This window comes from Scyliorhinus torazame, chromosome 22 (genome assembly GCF_047496885.1).
Source record: "Scyliorhinus torazame isolate Kashiwa2021f chromosome 22, sScyTor2.1, whole genome shotgun sequence".
Taxonomy (NCBI): Eukaryota; Metazoa; Chordata; class Chondrichthyes; order Carcharhiniformes; family Scyliorhinidae; genus Scyliorhinus; species Scyliorhinus torazame.
Genome location: NC_092728.1, coordinates 1,412,985 through 1,432,943, shown reverse-complemented (window position 1 = coordinate 1,432,943; position 19,959 = coordinate 1,412,985). Strand labels below are relative to the sequence as shown.

Genomic DNA, 19,959 nt, shown 5'->3' with positions numbered 1-19,959 from the left:
GGGGGCGGGCTGGGGGAGGGGGATGGGGGGTTCGGGCTGGGGGGTTCGGGCTGGGGAGGGTTTTGGGTTGGGGGACTTTGGGCTGGGGAGGGTTTCGTGTTGGGGGATTTCGGGCTGGGTGGGTTTCGGGCTGGGGTGGTCGGGCTGGGGGGATGGGGGGTTCGGGCTGGGGGGTTTGGGCAGTGGGGGTTTCGGGATGGGGGGGTTTGGGCTGGGGGGGTTCCGGGCTGGGGGGGTTCGGGCTGGGGAGGGTTTTGGGTTGGGGGACTTTGGGCTGGGGAGGGTTTCGTGTTGGGGGATTTCTGGCTGGGTGGGTTTCGGGCTGGGGGGGTCGGGCTGGGGGGATGGGGGGTTCGGGCTGGGGGTTTCGGGATGGGGGGTTTGGGCAGTGGGGGTTTCGGGATGGGGGGGTTCGGGCTGGGGAGGGTTTCGTGTTGGGGGATTTTGGGCTGGGTGGGTTTCGGGCTGGGGGGGTCGGGCTGGGGGGGATGGGGGGTTCGGGCTGGGGGGTTTGGGCAGTGGGGGTTTCGGGATGGGGGGGTTTGGGCTGGGGAGGGTTTCGGGTTGGGGGATTTCGGGCTGGGGGAGTTTTGGGCTGGGGGGGTCGGGCTGGGGGAGGGGGCTGGTGGGGGTGTGGGCTGGTGGGCTGGGTCGGTGTCTGATCTGAGCTGGATGTGGAGGAGCTGCTTTGCGCAGTGATGGGATTTAAAAGCTAAATCAATCACTCTCATCATCTATCCAACTGCGTGATTAATACTGCGATCCAGTAATTATTGCTGGTTTATTGTTCCCTCAGTACTGACCCTCTGACAGTGCGGCACTCCCTCAGTACTGAGCCTCTGACAGTGCGGCACTCCCTCAGTACTGACGCTCTGACAGTGCGGCGCTCCCTCAGTACTGACCCTCTGACAGTGCGGCACTCCCTCAGTACTGACCCTCTGACAGTGCGGCACTCCCTCAGTACTGACCCTCTGACAGTGCGGCACTCCCTCAGTACTGAACCTCTGACAGTGCAGCACTCCCTCAGTACTGACCCTCTGACAGTGCAGCACTCCCTCAGTACTGACCCTCTGACAGTGCAGCACTCCCTCAGTACTGACCCTCTGACAGTGCTGCACTCCCTCAGTACTGACCCTGTAGAGGAAAGGATGGCGAAGATGATTCTGGATATGTGCGAAAGTAACAGGGTAGTTATTATGGGAGACTTTAACTTTCCAAATATTGACTGGAAAAGATATAATTCGAGTACAATAGATGGGTCGTTTTTTGTACAGTGTGTGCAGGAGGGTTTCCTGAAACAATATGTTGACAGGCCAACAAGAGGCGAGGCCACGTTGGATTTGGTTTTGGGTAATGAACCAGGCCAGGTGTTGGATTTGGAGGTAGGAGAGCACTTTGGGGACAGTGACCACAATTCGGTGACGTTTACGTTAATGATGGAAAGGGATAAGTATACACCGCAGGGCAAGAGTTATAGCTGGGGGAAGGGCAATTATGATGCCATTAGACGTGACTTGAGGGGGATAAGGTGGAGAAGTAGGCTGCAAGTGTTGGGCACACTGGATAAGTGGGGCTTTTTCAAGGATCAGCTACTGCGTGTTCTTGATAAGTACGTACCGGTCAGACAGGGAGGAAGGCGTCGAGCGAGGGAACCGTGGTTTACCAAGGAAGTGGAATCTCTTGTTAAGAGGAAGAAGGAGGCCTATGTGAAGATGAGGTGTGAAGTTTCAGTTGGGGCGATGGATAGTTACAAGGTAGCGAGGAAGTATCTAAAGAGAGAGCTAAGACGAGCAAGGAGGGGACATGAGAAGTATTTGGCAGGAAGGATCAAGGAAAACCCAAAAGCTTTCTATAGGTATGTCAGGAATAAGCGAATGACTAGGGAAAGAGTAGGACCAGTCAAGGACAGGGATGGGAAATTGTGTGTGGAGTCTGAAGGTGTGGAGTCTGAAGAGATAGGCGAGATACTAAATGAATATTTTTCGTCAGTATTCATTCAGGAAAAAGATAATGTTGTGGAGGAGAATGCTGAACCCCAGTCTAATAGAATAGATGGCATTGAGGTACGTAGGGAAGAGGTGTTGGCAATTCTGGACAGGCTGAAAATAGATAAGTCCCCGGGACCTGATGGGATTTATCCTAGGATTCTATGGGAGACCAGGGAAGAGATTGCTGGACCTTTGGCTTTGATTTTTATGTCATCATTGGCTACAGGAATAGTGCCAGAGGACTGGAGGACAGCAAATGTGGTCCCTTTGTTCAAAAAGGGGAGCAGAGACAACCCCGGCAACTATAGACCGGTGAGCCTCACGTCTGTAGTGGGTAAAGTCTTGGAGGGGATTATAAGAGACAAGATTTATAATCATCTAGATAGGAATAATATGATCAGGGATAGTCAGCATGGCTTTGTGAAGGGTAGGTCATGCCTCACAAACCTTACTGAGTTGTTTGAGAAGGTGACTGAACAGGTAGACGAGGGTAGAGCAGTTGATGTGGTGTATATGGATTTCAGCAAAGTGTTTGATAAGGTTCCCCACGGTAGGCTATTGCAAAAAATACGGAGGCTGGGGATTGAGGGTGATTTAGAGATGTGGATCAGAAATTGGCTAGCTGAAAGAAGACAGAGGGTGGTGGTTGATGGGAAATGTTCAGAATGGAGTACAGTCACAAGTGGAGTACCACAAGGATCTGTTCTGGGGCCGTTGCTGTTTGTCATTTTTATCAATGACCTAGAGGAAGGCGCAGAAGGGTGGGTGAGTAAATTTGCAGACGATACTAAAGTCGGTGGTGTTGTCGATAGTGTGGAAGGATGTAGCAGGTTCCAGAGGGATATAGATAAGCTGCAGAGCTGGGCTGAGAGGTGGCAAATGGAGTTTAATGTAGAGAAGTGTGAGGTGATTCACTTTGGAAGGAATAACAGGAATGCGGAATATTTGGCTAATGGTAAAGTTCTTGAAAGTGTGGATGAGCAGAGGGATCTCGGTGTCCATGTACATAGATCCCTGAAAGTTGCCACCCAGGTTGATAGGGTTGTGAAGAAGGCCTATGGAGTGTTGGCCTTTATTGGTAGAGGGATTGAGTTCCGGAGTCGGGAGGTCATGTTGCAGCTGTACAGAACTCTGGTACGGCCGCATTTGGAGTATTGTGTACAGTTCTGGTCACCGCATTATAGGAAGGACGTGGAGGCTTTGGAGCGGGTGCAGAGGAGATTTACCAGGGTGCTGCCTGGTATGGTGGGAAAATCTCATGAGGAAAGGCTGATGGACTTGAGGTTGTTTTCGTTGGAGAGAAGAAGGTTAAGAGGAGACTTAATAGAGGCATACAAAATGATCAGCGGGTTGGATAGGGTTAGGACAGTGAGAGCCTTCTCCCGCGGATGGATATGGCTGGCACGAGGGGACATAACTTTAAACTGAGGGGTAATAGATATAGGACAGAGGTCAGAGGTAGGTTCTTTACGCAAAGAGTAGTGAGGCCGTGGAATGCCCTACCTGCTACAGTAGTGAACTCGCCAACATTGAGGGCATTTAAAAGTTTATTGGATAAACATATGGATGATAATGGCATCGTGTAGGTTAGATGGCTTTTGTTTCGGTGCAACATCGTGGGCCGAAGGGCCTGTACTGCGCTGTATCGTTCTATGTTCTATGTTCTATGACCCTCTGACAGCGCAGCACTTCCTCAGTACTGACCCTCTGACAGTGCGGCACTCTCTCTGTACTGACCCTCTGACAGTGCAGCACTCCCTCAGTACTGACCCTCTGATAGTGCGGCACTCCCTCAGTACTGACCCTCTGACAGTGCGGCGCTCCCTCAGTACTGGCCCTCTGACAGTGCAGCACTCCCTCAGCACTGACCCTCTGACAGTGCGGCACTCCCTCAGCACTGACCCTCTGACAGTGCGGTGCCCCCTCAGTACTGACCCTCTGACAGTGCGGTGCTCTCTCAGTATTGACCCTCTGACAGTGCGAAACTCCCTCAGTACTGACCCACTGACAGTGCGGCACTCCCTCAGTACTGACCCTCTGACAGTGCAGTACTCCCTCAGTACTGACCCTCTGACAGTGCAGCACTCCCTCAGTACTGACCCTCTGACAGTGCAGCACTCCCTCAGTACTGACCCTCTGACAGTGCGGCGCTCCCTCAGTACTGACTCTCTCACAGTGCAGTCCCTCAGTACTGACCCTCTGACAGTGCGGCACTCCCTCAGTACTGACCGTCTGACAGTGCGGCACTCCCTCAGTACAGACCCTCTGACAGTGCGGCACTCCCTCAGTACTGACCCTCTGACAGCGCAGCTCTCCCTCAGTACTGACCCTCTGACAGTGCGGCACTCCCTCAGTACTGACCCTTTAACAGTGCGGCACTCCCTCAGCACTGACCCTCTGACAGTGCAGCACTCCCTCAGTACTGACCCTCTGACAGTGCGGCACTCCCTCAGTACTGACCCTCTGACAGTGCGGCACTCCCTCAGTACTGACCCTCTGACAGTGCAGCACTCCCTCAGTACTGACCCTCTGACAGTGCGGCGCTCCCTCATTACTTACCCTCTGATAGTGCGGCACTCCCTCAGCACTGACCCTCTGACAGTGCGGCACTCCCTCAGTACTGACCCTCTGACAGTGCGGCACTCCCTCAGCACTGACCCTCTGACAGTGCGGCACTCCCTCAGTACTGACCCTCTGACAGTGCGGCACTCCCTCAGTACTGACCCTCTGACAGTGCGGCGCTCCCTCAGTACTGACCCTCTGACAGTGCGGCACTCCCTCAGTACTGACCCTCTGACAGTGCAGCACTCCCTCAGTACTGACCCTCTGACAGTGCGGCACTCCCTCAGTACTGACCCTCTGACAGTGCAGCGCTCCCTCAGCCTGAGGCGTGGAGCTTAACCCCACTCCAAATCTTGTGACTCAGAGTGAGACTGGCAGCGAAACAGAGTACAAAGTTGTCAATGTGACAATTTATCCCGCACTAAGATCCCGGCCTTGTGTGTCTATCCCAGGTGCTGAAGCCACTCGATTGGAATGCTCCCAACCTGCAGTATGTAGTGAAGTGGAGGCAGCTGAGTGAGGGGAGTGAGTGGAAGGAGCTGGTTCTGGAGAGCCCTCCCTACCTCGTCAACTCCACCCCCACCTTCGTCCCCTACCAGATCCAGGTTCAGGCCTTCAACCAGGAGGGTTCAGCCCCTGAGCCCAGGACCGTCATTGGCTTCTCAGGAGAGGACTGTGAGTATAAACGGCATTGGGAACGTGGGTGTGCTCGGGAAAGCGGGAGTGCTGCTTGGGAACGTGGGTGGGCTCCTTGGGAACGCGGGCGTGCTGCTTGGGAACGCTGTCGTGCTGCTTGGGAACGTGGGTGGGCTCCTTGGGAACGCGGGCGTGCTGCTTGGGAACGCGGGCGTGCTGCTTGGGAACCCGGGCGTGCTGCTTGGGAACGCGGGCATTATCGTTGGGAACGCTGTCGTGCTGCTTGGGAACGCGGGCGTGCTGCTTGGGAACATGGTCGTGCTGCTTGGGAACGCAGGCGTGCTGCTTGGGAACATGGTCGTGCTGCTTGGGAACGCTGTCGTGCTGCTTGGGAACGCGGGCGTGCTGCTTGGGAACGCGGGCGTGCTGCTTGGGAACATGGTCGTGCTGCTTGGGAACGCGGGCATTATCGTTGGGAACGCTGTCGTGCTGCTTGGGAACGCGGGCGTGCTGCTTGGGAACATGGTCGTGCTGCTTGGGAACGCGGGCATTATCGTTGGGAACGCTGTCGTGCTGCTTGGGAACATGGTCGTGCTGCTTGGGAACGCGGGCATTATCGTTGGGAACGCAGGCGTGCTGCTTGGGAACATGGTCGTGCTGCTTGGGAACGCGGGCGTGCTGCTTGGGAACGCGGGCGTGCTGCTTGGGAACGCTGTCGTGCTGCTTGGGAACGCGGGCGTGCTGCTTGGGAACGCGGGCGTGCTGCTTGGGAACATGGTCGTGCTGCTTGGGAACGTGGTCGTGCTCCTTGGGAACGCTGTCGTGCTGCTTGGGAACGTGGTCGTGCTGCTTGGGAACGCAGGCGTGCTGCTTGGGAACGTGGTCGTGCTGCTTGGGAACGCTATCGTGCTGCTTGGGAACGTGGTCGTGCTGCTTGGGAACGCGGGCGTGCTGCTTGGGAACATGGTCGTGCTGCTTGGGAACGCGGGCATTATCGTTGGGAACGCTGTCGTGCTGCTTGGGAACGCGGGCGTGCTGCTTGGGAACGCGGGCGTGCTGCTTGGGAACATGGTCGTGCTGCTTGGGAACGCGGGCATTATCGTTGGGAACGCTGTCGTGCTGCTTGGGAACGCGGGCGTGCTGCTTGGGAACGCGGGCGTGCTGCTTGGGAACATGGTCGTGCTGCTTGGGAACGCAGGCGTGCTGCTTGGGAACATGGTCGTGCTGCTTGGGAACCCGGGCGTGCTGCTTGGGAACGTGGTCGTGCTGCTTGGGAACGCGGGCGTGCTGCTTGGGAACATGGTCGTGCTGCTTGGGAACGCTGTCGTGCTGCTTGGGAACGCAGGCGTGCTGCTTGGGAACGCGGGCGTTCTCGTTGGGAACGCTGTCGTGCTGCTTGGGAACGCGGGCGTGCTGCTTGGGAACGCGGGCGTTCTCATTGGGAACGCTGTCGTGCTGCTTGGGAACGTGGGCGTGCTGCTTGGGAACGCGGGCGTTCTCGTTGGGAACGCTGTCGTGCTGCTTGGGAACGCGGGCGTGCTGCTTGGGAACGCGGGCGTTCTCGTTGAGAACGCTGTCGTGCTGCTTGGGAACGCGGGCGTGCTGCTTGGGAAAGCGGGCGTTCTCGTTGGGAACGCTGTCGTGCTGCTTGGAAACGTGGGCGTGCTGCTTGGGAACGCTGGCGTTCTCGTTGGGAACGCTGTCGTGCTGCTTGGAAACGTGGGCGTGCTGCTTGGGAACGCGGGCGTGCTGCTTGGGAACGCGGGCGTTCTCGTTGGGAACGCTGTCGTGCTGCTTGGGAACCCGGGCGTGCTGCTTGGGAACGCGGGCGTGCTGCTTGGGAACCCGGGCGTGCTGCTTGGGAACCCGGGCGTGCTGCTTGGGAACGCGGGCATTATCGTTGGGAACGCTGTCGTGCTGCTTGGGAACATGGTCGTGCTGCTTGGGAACGCGGGCGTTATCGTTGGGAACGCTGTCGTGCTGCTTGGGAACGTGGTCGTGCTGCTTGGGAACGCGGGCGTGCTCCTTGGGAACGTGGGCGTGCTGCTTGGGAACGTGGTTGTGCTGCTTGGGAACGTGGGCGTGCTGCTTGGGAACGTGGGCGTTCTCGTTGGGAACGCTGTCGTGCTGCTTGGGAACGTGGTCGTGCTGCTTGGGAACGCGGGCGTGCTCCTTGGGAACGCGGGCGTTATCATTGGGAACGCTGTCGTGCTGCTTGGGAACGCGGGCGTTCTCGTTGGGAACATGGTTGTGCTGCTTGGAAACGTGGGCGTGCTGCTTGGGAACGCGGGCGTTCTCGTTGGGAACGCTGTCGTGCTGCTTGGAAACGCGGGCGTGCTGCTTGGAAACGCGGGCGTGCTGCTTGGGAACGCGGGCGTTCTCGTTGGGAACGCTGTCGTGCTGCTTGGAAATGTGGGCGTGCTGCTTGGGAACGTGGTCGTGCTGCTTGGGAACGTGGTCGTGCTGCTTGGGAACGCGGGCGTGCTGCTTGGGAACGCGGGCATGCTGCTTGGGAACGTGGTCGTGCTGCTTGGGAACGTGGGCGTTCTCGTTGGGAACGCTGTCGTGCTGCTTGGGAACGCGGGCGTGCTCCTTGGGAACGCGGGCGTTCTCGTTGGGAACGCTGTCGTGCTGCTTGGGAACGTGGGCGTGCTGCTTGGGAACGTGGGCGTGCTGCTTGGGAACGTGGTTGTGCTGCTTGGGAACGCGGGCGTTCTCGTTGGGAACGCTGTCGTGCTGCTTGGGAACGTGGGCGTGCTGCTTGGAAACTTGGGCGTGCTGCTTGGGAACGCGGGCGTTCTCGTTGGGAACGCTGTCGTGCTGCTTGGGAACGTGGGCGTTCTCGTTGGGAACGCTGTCGTGCTGCTTGGGAACGCGGGCGTGCTCCTTGGGAACGCGGGCGTTCTCGTTGGGAACGCTGTCGTGCTGCTTGGGAACGTGGGCGTGCTGCTTGGGAACGCGGGCGTTCTCGTTGGGAACGCTGTCGTGCTGCTTGGGAACCCGGGCGTGCTGCTTGGGAACGTGGTTGTGCTGCTTGGGAACGCGGGCGTTCTCGTTGGGAACGCTGTCGTGCTGCTTGGGAACGTGGGCATGCTGCTTGGGAACGCGGGCGTTCTCGTTGGGAACGCTGTCGTGCTGCTTGGGAACGCGGGCATGCTGCTTGGGAACGTGGGCGTGCTGCTTGGGAACGTGGTTGTGCTGCTTGGGAACGCGGGCGTTCTCGTTGGGAACGCTGTCGTGCTCCTTGGGAACCCGGGCGTGCTGCTTGGGAACGTGGTTGTGCTGCTTGGGAACCCGGGCGTGCTGCTTGGGAACGTGGTTGTGCTGCTTGGGAACGCGGGCGTTCTCGTTGGGAACGCTGTCGTGCTCCTTGGAAACTTGGGCGTGCTGCTTGGGAACGTGGTCGTGCTGCTTGGAAACTTGGGCGTGCTGCTTGGGAACGTGGGCGTGCTGCTTGGGAACGTGGTCGTGCTGCTTGGGAACGCGGGCGTGCTGCTTGGGAATGCGGGCGTTCTCGTTGGGAACGCTGTCGTGCTGCTTGGGAACGTGGGCGTGCTGCTTGGGAACGCGGGCGTGCTGCTTGGGAACGTGGGCGTGCTGCTTGGGAACGTGGGCGTTCTCGTTGGGAACGCTGTCGTGCTGCTTGGGAACGTGGGCGTGCTGCTTGGGAACGTGGGCGTTCTCGTTGGGAACGCTGTCGTGCTGCTTGGGAACGTGGGCGTGCTGCTTGGAAACGTGGTCGTGCTGCTTGGGAACGCGGGCGTGCTGCTTGGGAACCCGGGCGTGCTGCTTGGAAACTTGGGCGTGCTGCTTGGGAACGCGGGCGTGCTCCTTGGGAACCCGGGCGTGCTGCTTGGGAACCCGGGCGTGCTGCTTGGGAACGCGGGCGTGCTGCTTGGGAACTCGGGCGTGCTGCTTGGGAACACGGGCGTGCTGCTTGGAAACGTGGTCGTGCTGCTTGGGAACCCGGGCGTGCTGCTTGGGAACGCTGTCGTGCTCCTTGGGAACCCGGGCGTGCTGCTTGGAAACGTGGTCGTGCTGCTTGGGAACGTGGGCGTGCTGCTTGGGAACGTGGGCGTGCTGCTTGGGAACGTGGTCGTGCTGCTTGGGAACCCGGGCGTGCTGCTTGGAAACCCGGGCGTGCTGCTTGGAAACGTGGGCGTGCTGCTTGGGAACGCGGGCGTGCTGCTTGGGAACGTGGTCGTGCTGCTTGGAAACGTGGTCGTGCTGCTTGGGAACGTGGGCGTGCTGCTTGGGAACGCGGGCGTGCTGCTTGGGAACGTGGTCGTGCTGCTTGGAAACGTGGTCGTGCTGCTTGGGAACGCGGGCGTGCTGCTTGGGAACGTGGGCGTGCTGCTTGGGAACGTGGTCGTGCTGCTTGGGAACGTGGTCGTGCTGCTTGGAAACGTGGTCGTGCTGCTTGGGAACGTGGTCGTGCTGCTTGGGAACGTGGGCGTGCTGCTTGGGAACGCTGTCGTGCTGCTTGGGAACGTGGGCGTTCTCGTTGGGAACGCTGTCGTGCTGCTTGGGAACGTGGGCGTGCTGCTTGGGAACGTGGGCGTTCTCGTTGGGAACGCTGTCGTGCTGCTTGGGAACGTGGGCGTGCTGCTTGGAAACGTGGTCGTGCTGCTTGGGAACGCGGGCGTGCTGCTTGGGAACCCGGGCGTGCTGCTTGGAAACTTGGGCGTGCTGCTTGGGAACGCGGGCGTGCTCCTTGGGAACCCGGGCGTGCTGCTTGGGAACGTGGTCGTGCTGCTTGGGAACGTGGGCGTGCTGCTTGGGAACGTGGGCGTGCTGCTTGGGAACGTGGTCGTGCTGCTTGGGAACCCGGGCGTGCTGCTTGGAAACCCGGGCGTGCTGCTTGGAAACGTGGGCGTGCTGCTTGGGAACGCGGGCGTGCTGCTTGGGAACGTGGGCGTGCTGCTTGGGAACGCGGGCGTGCTGCTTGGAAACGTGGGCGTGCTGCTTGGGAACCCGGGCGTGCTGCTTGGGAACGTGGTCGTGCTGCTTGGAAACGTGGTCGTGCTGCTTGGGAACGCGGGCGTGCTGCTTGGAAACGTGGTCGTGCTGCTTGGGAACGTGGTCGTGCTGCTTGGAAACGTGGTCGTGCTGCTTGGGAACGTGGTCGTGCTGCTTGGGAACGCGGGCGTGCTGCTTGGAAACGTGGGCGTGCTGCTTGGAAACGTGGGCGTGCTGCTTGGGAACGCTGTCGTGCTGCTTGGGAACGTGGGCGTTCTCGTTGGGAACGCTGTCGTGCTGCTTGGGAACGCGGGCGTTCTCGTTGGGAACGTGGGCGTGCTGCTTGGGAACGTGGGCGTGCTGCTTGGGAACGTGGTCGTGCTGCTTGGGAACCCGGGCGTGCTGCTTGGAAACCCGGGCGTGCTGCTTGGAAACGCTGTCGTGCTGCTTGGAAACGTGGGCGTGCTGCTTGGGAACGTGGTCGTGCTGCTTGGGAACGTGGTCGTGCTGCTTGGGAACGCGGGCGTGCTGCTTGGGAACCCGGGCGTGCTGCTTGGGAACCCGGGCGTGCTGCTTGGAAACTTGGGCGTGCTGCTTGGGAACGCGGGCGTGCTGCTTGGGAACCCGGGCGTGCTGCTTGGGAACGCGGGCGTGCTGCTTGGGAACCCGGGCGTGCTGCTTGGGAACGTGGTCGTGCTGCTTGGGAACCCGGGCGTGCTGCTTGGAAACGTGGTCGTGCTGCTTGGAAACTTGGGCGTGCTGCTTGGGAACGCGGGCGTGCTGCTTGGGAACCCGGGCGTGCTGCTTGGGAACGCGGGCGTGCTGCTTGGGAACGCGGGCGTGCTGCTTGGGAACCCGGGCGTGCTGCTTGGGAACGCGGGCGTGCTGCTTGGGAACCCGGGCGTGCTGCTTGGGAACGTGGTCGTGCTGCTTGGGAACCCGGGCGTGCTGCTTGGGAACGTGGGCGTGCTCCTTGGGAACGTGGTCGTGCTCCTTGGGAACGCGGGCGTGCTGCTTGGAAACGTGGTCGTGCTGCTTGGAAACGTGGGCGTGCTGCTTGGGAACCCGGGCGTGCTGCTTGGGAACGTGGGCGTGCTCCTTGGGAACGTGGTCGTGCTCCTTGGGAACGTGGGCGTGCTCCTTGGGAACGTGGTCGTGCTCCTTGGGAACGTGGTCATGCTCCTTGGGAACCCGGGCGTGCTGCTTGGGAACGTGGTCGTGCTGCTTGGGAACCCGGGCGTGCTGCTTGGGAACGCTGTCGTGCTCCTTGGGAACCCGGGCGTGCTGCTTGGAAACGTGGTCGTGCTGCTTGGAAACGTGGGCGTGCTGCTTGGGAACGCTGTCGTGCTCCTTGGGAACGCGGGCGTGCTGCTTGGGAACGTGGGCGTGCTGCTTGGGAACGCTGTCGTGCTGCTTGGGAACCCGGTCGTGCTGCTTGGGAACGCGGGCGTGCTGCTTGGGAACGCGGGCGTGCTGCTTGGGAACGCGGGCGTGCTGCTTGGGAACGCGGGCGTGCTGCTTGGGAACGTGGGCGTGCTGCTTGGAAACCCGGGCGTGCTGCTTGGAAACGTGGGCGTGCTGCTTGGGAACGCTGTCGTGCTGCTTGGGAACGCGGGCGTGCTGCTTGGGAACGCGGGCGTGCTGCTTGGGAACGTGGGCGTGCTCCTTGGGAACGTGGGCGTGCTCCTTGGGAACGTGGTCGTGCTCCTTGGGAACGTGGGCGTGCTGCTTGGGAACGCTGTCGTGCTGCTTGGAAACCCGGGCGTGCTGCTTGGGAACGTGGGCGTGCTGCTTGGGAACGCGGGCGTGCTGCTTGGAAACGTGGGCGTGCTGCTTGGGAACGCGGGCGTGCTGCTTGGGAACGTGGTCGTGCTGCTTGGGAACGCGGGCGTGCTGCTTGGGAACGTGGTCGTGCTGCTTGGGAACGCGGGCGTGCTGCTTGGGAACGTGGGCGTGCTGCTTGGGAACGCGGGCGTGCTGCTTGGAAACGTGGGCGTGCTGCTTGGGAACGCGGGCGTGCTGCTTGGGAACGTGGGCGTGCTGCTTGGGAACGTGGGCGTGCTGCTTGGAAACGTGGGCGTGCTGCTTGGGAACGTGGTCGTGCTCCTTGGGAACGCGGTCGTGCTGCTTGGGAACGCGGGCGTGCTGCTTGGGAACGTGGGCGTGCTGCTTGGGAACGTGGTCGTGCTCCTTGGGAACGCGGTCGTGCTGCTTGGGAACGCGGGCGTGCTGCTTGGGAACGTGGTCGTGCTGCTTGGGAACGTGGTCGTGCTGCTTGGGAACGTGGTCGTGCTGCTTGGGAACGCTGTCGTGCTGCTTGGGAACGTGGGCGTGCTGCTTGGGAACGCGGACGTGCTGCTTGGGAACGTGGGCGTGCTGCTTGGGAACGTGGGCGTTCTCGTTGGGAACGCTGTCGTGCTGCTTGGGAACGTGGGCGTGCTGCTTGGGAACGTGGGCGTGCTGCTTGGGAACGTGGGCGTTCTCGTTGGGAACGCTGTCGTGCTGCTTGGGAACGTGGGCGTGCTGCTTGGGAACGTGGGCGTTCTCGTTGGGAACGCTGTCGTGCTGCTTGGGAACGTGGGCGTGCTGCTTGGGAACGTGGGCGTTCTCGTTGGGAACGCTGTCGTGCTGCTTGGGAACCCGGGCGTGCTGCTTGGGAACGTGGGCGTTCTCGTTGGGAACGCTGTCGTGCTGCTTGGGAACGTGGGCGTGCTGCTTGGGAACGTGTGCGTTCTCGTTGGGAACGCTGTCGTGCTGCTTGGGAACGTGGTCGTGCTGCTTGGGAACGCGGGCGTGCTCCTTGGGAACGCGGGCGTTATCATTGGGAACGTGGGCGTGCTGCTTGGGAACGTGGTCGTGCTGCTTGGGAACGCGGGCGTTCTCGTTGGGAACATGGTTGTGCTGCTTGGAAACGTGGGCGTGCTGCTTGGGAACGCGGGCGTTCTCGTTGGGAACGCTGTCGTGCTGCTTGGAAACGCGGGCGTGCTGCTTGGAAACGCGGGCGTGCTGCTTGGGAACGCGGGCGTTCTCGTTGGGAACGCTGTCGTGCTGCTTGGAAATGTGGGCGTGCTGCTTGGGAACGCGGGCGTTCTCGTTGGGAACGCTGTCGTGCTGCTTGGGAACATGGTCGTGCTGTTTGGGAACGCGGGCGTTCTCGTTGGGAACGCTGTCGTGCTGCTTGGGAACGTGGGCGTGCTGCTTGGGAACGCGGGCGTTCTCGTTGGGAACGCTGTCGTGCTGCTTGGAAACGTGCGCGTGCTGCTTGGGAACGCGGGCGTGCTGCTTGGGAACGCGGGCGTGCTGCTTGGGAACCCGGGCGTGCTCCTTGGGAACCCGGGCGTGCTGCTTGGGAACGTGGTCGTGCTGCTTGGGAACGCGGGCGTTCTCGTTGGGAACGCTATTGTGCTGCTTGGAAACGCGGGCGTGCTGCTTGGGAACGTGGTCGTGCTGCTTGGGAACGCGGGCGTGCTGCTTGGGAACGCGGGCATGCTGCTTGGGAACGTGGGCGTTCTCGTTGGGAACGCTGTCGTGCTGCTTGGGAACGCGGGCGTGCTCCTTGGGAACGCGGGCGTTCTCGTTGGGAACGCTGTCGTGCTGCTTGGGAACGTGGGCGTGCTGCTTGGAAACTTGGGCGTGCTGCTTGGGAACGCGGGCGTTCTCGTTGGGAACGCTGTCGTGCTGCTTGGGAACGTGGGCGTTCTCGTTGGGAACGCTGTCGTGCTGCTTGGGAACGCGGGCGTGCTCCTTGGGAACGCGGGCGTTCTCGTTGGGAACGCTGTCGTGCTGCTTGGGAACGTGGGCGTGCTGCTTGGGAACGCGGGCGTTCTCGTTGGGAACGCTGTCGTGCTGCTTGGGAACCCGGGCGTGCTGCTTGGGAACGTGGTTGTGCTGCTTGGGAACGCGGGCGTTCTCGTTGGGAACGCTGTCGTGCTGCTTGGGAACGTGGGCATGCTGCTTGGGAACGCGGGCGTTCTCGTTGGGAACGCTGTCGTGCTGCTTGGGAACGTGGGCGTGCTGCTTGGGAACCCGGGCGTGCTGCTTGGGAACGTGGTTGTGCTGCTTGGGAACGCGGGCGTTCTCGTTGGGAACGCTGTCGTGCTCCTTGGGAACCCGGGCGTGCTGCTTGGGAACGTGGTTGTGCTGCTTGGGAACGCGGGCGTTCTCGTTGGGAACGCTGTCGTGCTCCTTGGAAACGTGGTCGTGCTGCTTGGAAACTTGGGCGTGCTGCTTGGGAACGCTGTCGTGCTCCTTGGAAACGTGGTCGTGCTGCTTGGAAACTTGGGCGTGCTGCTTGGGAACGTGGGCGTGCTGCTTGGGAACGCGGGCGTGCTGCTTGGGAACGCGGGCGTGCTGCTTGGGAACCCGGGCGTGCTGCTTGGAAACGCGGTCGTGCTGCTTGGAAACTTGGGCGTGCTGCTTGGGAACGCGGGCGTTCTCGTTGGGAACGCTGTCGTGCTCCTTGGGAACCCGGGCGTGCTGCTTGGGAACGCGGGCGTGCTGCTTGGGAACGCGGGCGTTCTCGTTGGGAACGCTGTCGTGCTCCTTGGGAACCCGGGCGTGCTGCTTGGGAACCCGGGCGTGCTGCTTGGGAACCCGGGCGTGCTGCTTGGGAACGCGGGCGTTCTCGTTGGGAACGCTGTCGTGCTCCTTGGAAACGTGGTCGTGCTGCTTGGAAACTTGGGCGTGCTGCTTGGGAACCCGGGCGTGCTGCTTGGGAACGTGGGCGTGCTGCTTGGGAACGCGGGCGTGCTGCTTGGGAACGCGGGCGTGCTGCTTGGAAACGTGGTCGTGCTGCTTGGGAACCCGGGCGTGCTGCTTGGGAACGCGGGCGTGCTGCTTGGAAACTTGGGCGTGCTGCTTGGGAACGCTGTCGTGCTGCTTGGGAACGTGGTCGTGCTGCTTGGGAACGTGGGCGTGCTGCTTGGGAACGTGGGCGTGCTGCTTGGGAACGCTGTCGTGCTGCTTGGGAACGTGGTCGTGCTGCTTGGGAACGTGGGCGTGCTGCTTGGGAACGTGGTTGTGCTGCTTGGGAACGTGGGCGTGCTGCTTGGGAACGTGGGCGTGCTGCTTGGGAACGTGGTTGTGCTGCTTGGGAACGCTGTCGTGCTGCTTGGGAACGTGGGCGTGCTGCTTGGGAACGCGGGCGTGCTGCTTGGGAACGTGGGCGTGCTGCTTGGAAACTTGGGCGTGCTGCTTGGGAACGTGGGCGTGCTGCTTGGGAACGTGGGCGTGCTCCTTGGGAACGCGGGCATTCTGCTTGGGAACGCGGGCGTTCTCGTTGGGAACGCTGTCGTGCTGCTTGGGAACGCGGGCGTGCTGCTTGGGAACGTGGGCGTTCTCGTTGGGAACGCTGTCGTGCTGCTTGGGAACGTGGGCGTGCTGCTTGGGAACGTGGGCGTGCTGCTTGGGAACGCGGGCGTGCTGCTTGGGAACGCTGTCGTGCTGCTTGGGAACGCGGGCGTGCTGCTTGGGAACGTGGGCGTGCTGCTTGGGAACGTGGTCGTGCTGCTTGGGAACGCGGGCGTGCTCCTTGGGAACCCGGGCGTGCTGCTTGGAAACGTGGTCGTGCTGCTTGGAAACTTGGGCGTGCTGCTTGGAAACTTGGGCGTGCTGCTTGGAAACTTGGGCGTGCTGCTTGGGAACGTGGGCGTGCTGCTTGGGAACGTGGGCGTGCTGCTTGGGAACGCTGTCGTGCTGCTTGGGAACGCGGGCGTGCTGCTTGGAAACTTGGGCGTGCTGCTTGGGAACCCGGGCGTGCTGCTTGGGAACGCGGGCGTGCTGCTTGGGAACCCGGGCGTGCTCCTTGGGAACCCGGGCGTGCTGCTTGGAAACGTGGTTGTGCTGCTTGGGAACGCGGGCGTGCTCCTTGGGAACCCGGGCGTGCTGCTTGGGAACGCGGGCGTGCTCCTTGGGAACCCGGGCGTGCTGCTTGGGAACCCGGGCGTGCTGCTTGGGAACGCGGGCATTATCGTTGGGAACGCTGTCGTGCTGCTTGGGAACGTGGGCGTGCTGCTTGGGAACGTGGGCGTTCTCGTTGGGAACGCTGTCGAGCTGCTTGGGAACGTGGTCGTGCTGCTTGGGAACGCGGGCGTGCTCCTTGGGAACGCGGGCGTTATCATTGGGAACGCTGTCGTGCTGCTTGGGAACGTGGTCGTGCTGCTTGGGAACGCGGGCGTGCTCCTTGGGAACGCGGGCGTTATCATTGGGAACGCTGTCGTGCTGCTTGGGAACGCGGGCGTTCTCGTTGGGAACATGGTTGTGCTGCTTGGAAACGTGGGCGTGCTGCTTGGGAACGCGGGCGTTCTCGTTGGGAACGCTGTCGTGCTGCTTGGAAACGCGGGCGTGCTGCTTGGAAACGCGGGCGTGCTGCTTGGGAACGCGGGCGTTCTCGTTGGGAACGCTGTCGTGCTGCTTGGAAATGTGGGCGTGCTGCTTGGGAACGCGGGCGTTCTCGTTGGGAACGCTGTCGTGCTGCTTGGGAACATGGTCGTGCTGTTTGGGAACGCGGGCGTTCTCGTTGGGAACGCTGTCGTGCTGCTTGGGAACGTGGGCGTGCTGCTTGGGAACGCGGGCGTTCTCGTTGGGAACGCTGTCGTGCTGCTTGGAAACGTGCGCGTGCTGCTTGGGAACGCGGGCGTGCTGCTTGGGAACGCGGGCGTGCTGCTTGGGAACCCGGGCGTGCTCCTTGGGAACCCGGGCGTGCTGCTTGGGAACGTGGTCGTGCTGCTTGGGAACGTGGTCGTGCTGCTTGGGAACGCGGGCGTTCTCGTTGGGAACGCTGTTGTGCTGCTTGGAAACGCGGGCGTGCTGCTTGGGAACGTGGTTGTGCTGCTTGGGAACGCGGGCGTTCTCGTTGGGAACGCTGTCGTGCTCCTTGGGAACCCGGGCGTGCTGCTTGGGAACGTGGTTGTGCTGCTTGGGAACGCGGGCGTTCTCGTTGGGAACGCTGTCGTGCTCCTTGGAAACGTGGTCGTGCTGCTTGGAAACTTGGGCGTGCTGCTTGGGAACGCGGGCGTGCTGCTTGGGAACGCGGGCGTGCTGCTTGGGAACGCTGTCGTGCTGCTTGGGAACGCTGTCGTGCTCCTTGGAAACGTGGTCGTGCTGCTTGGAAACTTGGGCGTGCTGCTTGGGAACGTGGGCGTGCTGCTTGGGAACGCGGGCGTGCTGCTTGGGAACGCGGGCGTGCTGCTTGGGAACCCGGGCGTGCTGCTTGGAAACGCGGTCGTGCTGCTTGGAAACTTGGGCGTGCTGCTTGGGAACGCTGTCGTGCTGCTTGGGAACGCGGGCGTTCTCGTTGGGAACGCTGTCGTGCTCCTTGGGAACCCGGGCGTGCTGCTTGGGAACGCGGGCGTGCTGCTTGGGAACGCGGGCGTGCTGCTTGGGAACCCGGGCGTGCTGCTTGGGAACCCGGGCGTGCTGCTTGGGAACGCGGGCATTATCGTTGGGAACGCTGTCGTGCTGCTTGGGAACATGGTCGTGCTGCTTGGGAACGCGGGCGTTATCGTTGGGAACGCTGTCGTGCTGCTTGGGAACGTGGTCGTGCTGCTTGGGAACGCGGGCGTGCTCCTTGGGAACGTGGGCGTGCTGCTTGGGAACGTGGTTGTGCTGCTTGGGAACGTGGGCGTGCTGCTTGGGAACGTGGGCGTTCTCGTTGGGAACGCTGTCGTGCTGCTTGGGAACGTGGTCGTGCTGCTTGGGAACGCGGGCGTGCTCCTTGGGAACGCGGGCGTTATCATTGGGAACGCTGTCGTGCTGCTTGGGAACGCGGGCGTTCTCGTTGGGAACATGGTTGTGCTGCTTGGAAACGTGGGCGTGCTGCTTGGGAACGCGGGCGTTCTCGTTGGGAACGCTGTCGTGCTGCTTGGAAACGCGGGCGTGCTGCTTGGAAACGCGGGCGTGCTGCTTGGGAACGCGGGCGTTCTCGTTGGGAACGCTGTCGTGCTGCTTGGAAATGTGGGCGTGCTGCTTGGGAACGTGGTCGTGCTGCTTGGGAACGTGGTCGTGCTGCTTGGGAACGCGGGCGTGCTGCTTGGGAACGCGGGCATGCTGCTTGGGAACGTGGTCGTGCTGCTTGGGAACGTGGGCGTTCTCGTTGGGAACGCTGTCGTGCTGCTTGGGAACGCGGGCGTGCTCCTTGGGAACGCGGGCGTTCTCGTTGGGAACGCTGTCGTGCTGCTTGGGAACGTGGGCGTGCTGCTTGGGAACGTGGGCGTGCTGCTTGGGAACGTGGTTGTGCTGCTTGGGAACGCGGGCGTTCTCGTTGGGAACGCTGTCGTGCTGCTTGGGAACGTGGGCGTGCTGCTTGGAAACTTGGGCGTGCTGCTTGGGAACGCGGGCGTTCTCGTTGGGAACGCTGTCGTGCTGCTTGGGAACGTGGGCGTTCTCGTTGGGAACGCTGTCGTGCTGCTTGGGAACGCGGGCGTGCTCCTTGGGAACGCGGGCGTTCTCGTTGGGAACGCTGTCGTGCTGCTTGGGAACGTGGGCGTGCTGCTTGGGAACGCGGGCGTTCTCGTTGGGAACGCTGTCGTGCTGCTTGGGAACCCGGGCGTGCTGCTTGGGAACGTGGTTGTGCTGCTTGGGAACGCGGGCGTTCTCGTTGGGAACGCTGTCGTGCTGCTTGGGAACGTGGGCATGCTGCTTGGGAACGCGGGCGTTCTCGTTGGGAACGCTGTCGTGCTGCTTGGGAACGCGGGCATGCTGCTTGGGAACGTGGGCGTGCTGCTTGGGAACGTGGTTGTGCTGCTTGGGAACGCGGGCGTTCTCGTTGGGAACGCTGTCGTGCTCCTTGGGAACCCGGGCGTGCTGCTTGGGAACGTGGTTGTGCTGCTTGGGAACCCGGGCGTGCTGCTTGGGAACGTGGTTGTGCTGCTTGGGAACGCGGGCGTTCTCGTTGGGAACGCTGTCGTGCTCCTTGGAAACTTGGGCGTGCTGCTTGGGAACGTGGTCGTGCTGCTTGGAAACTTGGGCGTGCTGCTTGGGAACGTGGGCGTGCTGCTTGGGAACGTGGTCGTGCTGCTTGGGAACGCGGGCGTGCTGCTTGGGAATGCGGGCGTTCTCGTTGGGAACGCTGTCGTGCTGCTTGGGAACGTGGGCGTGCTGCTTGGGAACGCGGGCGTGCTGCTTGGGAACGTGGGCGTGCTGCTTGGGAACGTGGGCGTTCTCGTTGGGAACGCTGTCGTGCTGCTTGGGAACGTGGGCGTGCTGCTTGGGAACGTGGGCGTTCTCGTTGGGAACGCTGTCGTGCTGCTTGGGAACGTGGGCGTGCTGCTTGGAAACGTGGTCGTGCTGCTTGGGAACGCGGGCGTGCTGCTTGGGAACCCGGGCGTGCTGCTTGGAAACTTGGGCGTGCTGCTTGGGAACGCGGGCGTGCTCCTTGGGAACCCGGGCGTGCTGCTTGGGAACCCGGGCGTGCTGCTTGGGAACGCGGGCGTGCTGCTTGGGAACTCGGGCGTGCTGCTTGGGAACACGGGCGTGCTGCTTGGAAACGTGGTCGTGCTGCTTGGGAACCCGGGCGTGCTGCTTGGGAACGCTGTCGTGCTCCTTGGGAACCCGGGCGTGCTGCTTGGAAACGTGGTCGTGCTGCTTGGGAACGTGGGCGTGCTGCTTGGGAACGTGGGCGTGCTGCTTGGGAACGTGGTCGTGCTGCTTGGGAACCCGGGCGTGCTGCTTGGAAACCCGGGCGTGCTGCTTGGAAACGTGGGCGTGCTGCTTGGGAACGCGGGCGTGCTGCTTGGGAACGTGGTCGTGCTGCTTGGAAACGTGGTCGTGCTGCTTGGGAACGTGGGCGTGCTGCTTGGGAACGCGGGCGTGCTGC

The 19,959-nt window shown here is 61.8% G+C and overlaps 1 protein-coding gene across 1 annotated transcript in view; it reads left to right on the top strand.

Moving 5' to 3' along the window:
• LOC140398878 (neural cell adhesion molecule L1-like) overlaps positions 1-19,959 on the top strand; it is a 199,023-nt gene that overhangs the window by 17,940 nt on the left and 161,124 nt on the right. Inside the window, exon 4 of the mRNA XM_072487822.1 lies at positions 5,003-5,225. Coding sequence (XP_072343923.1) covers positions 5,003-5,225 — 223 coding nt within the window. The remainder of the gene's footprint in view (positions 1-5,002; positions 5,226-19,959) is intronic.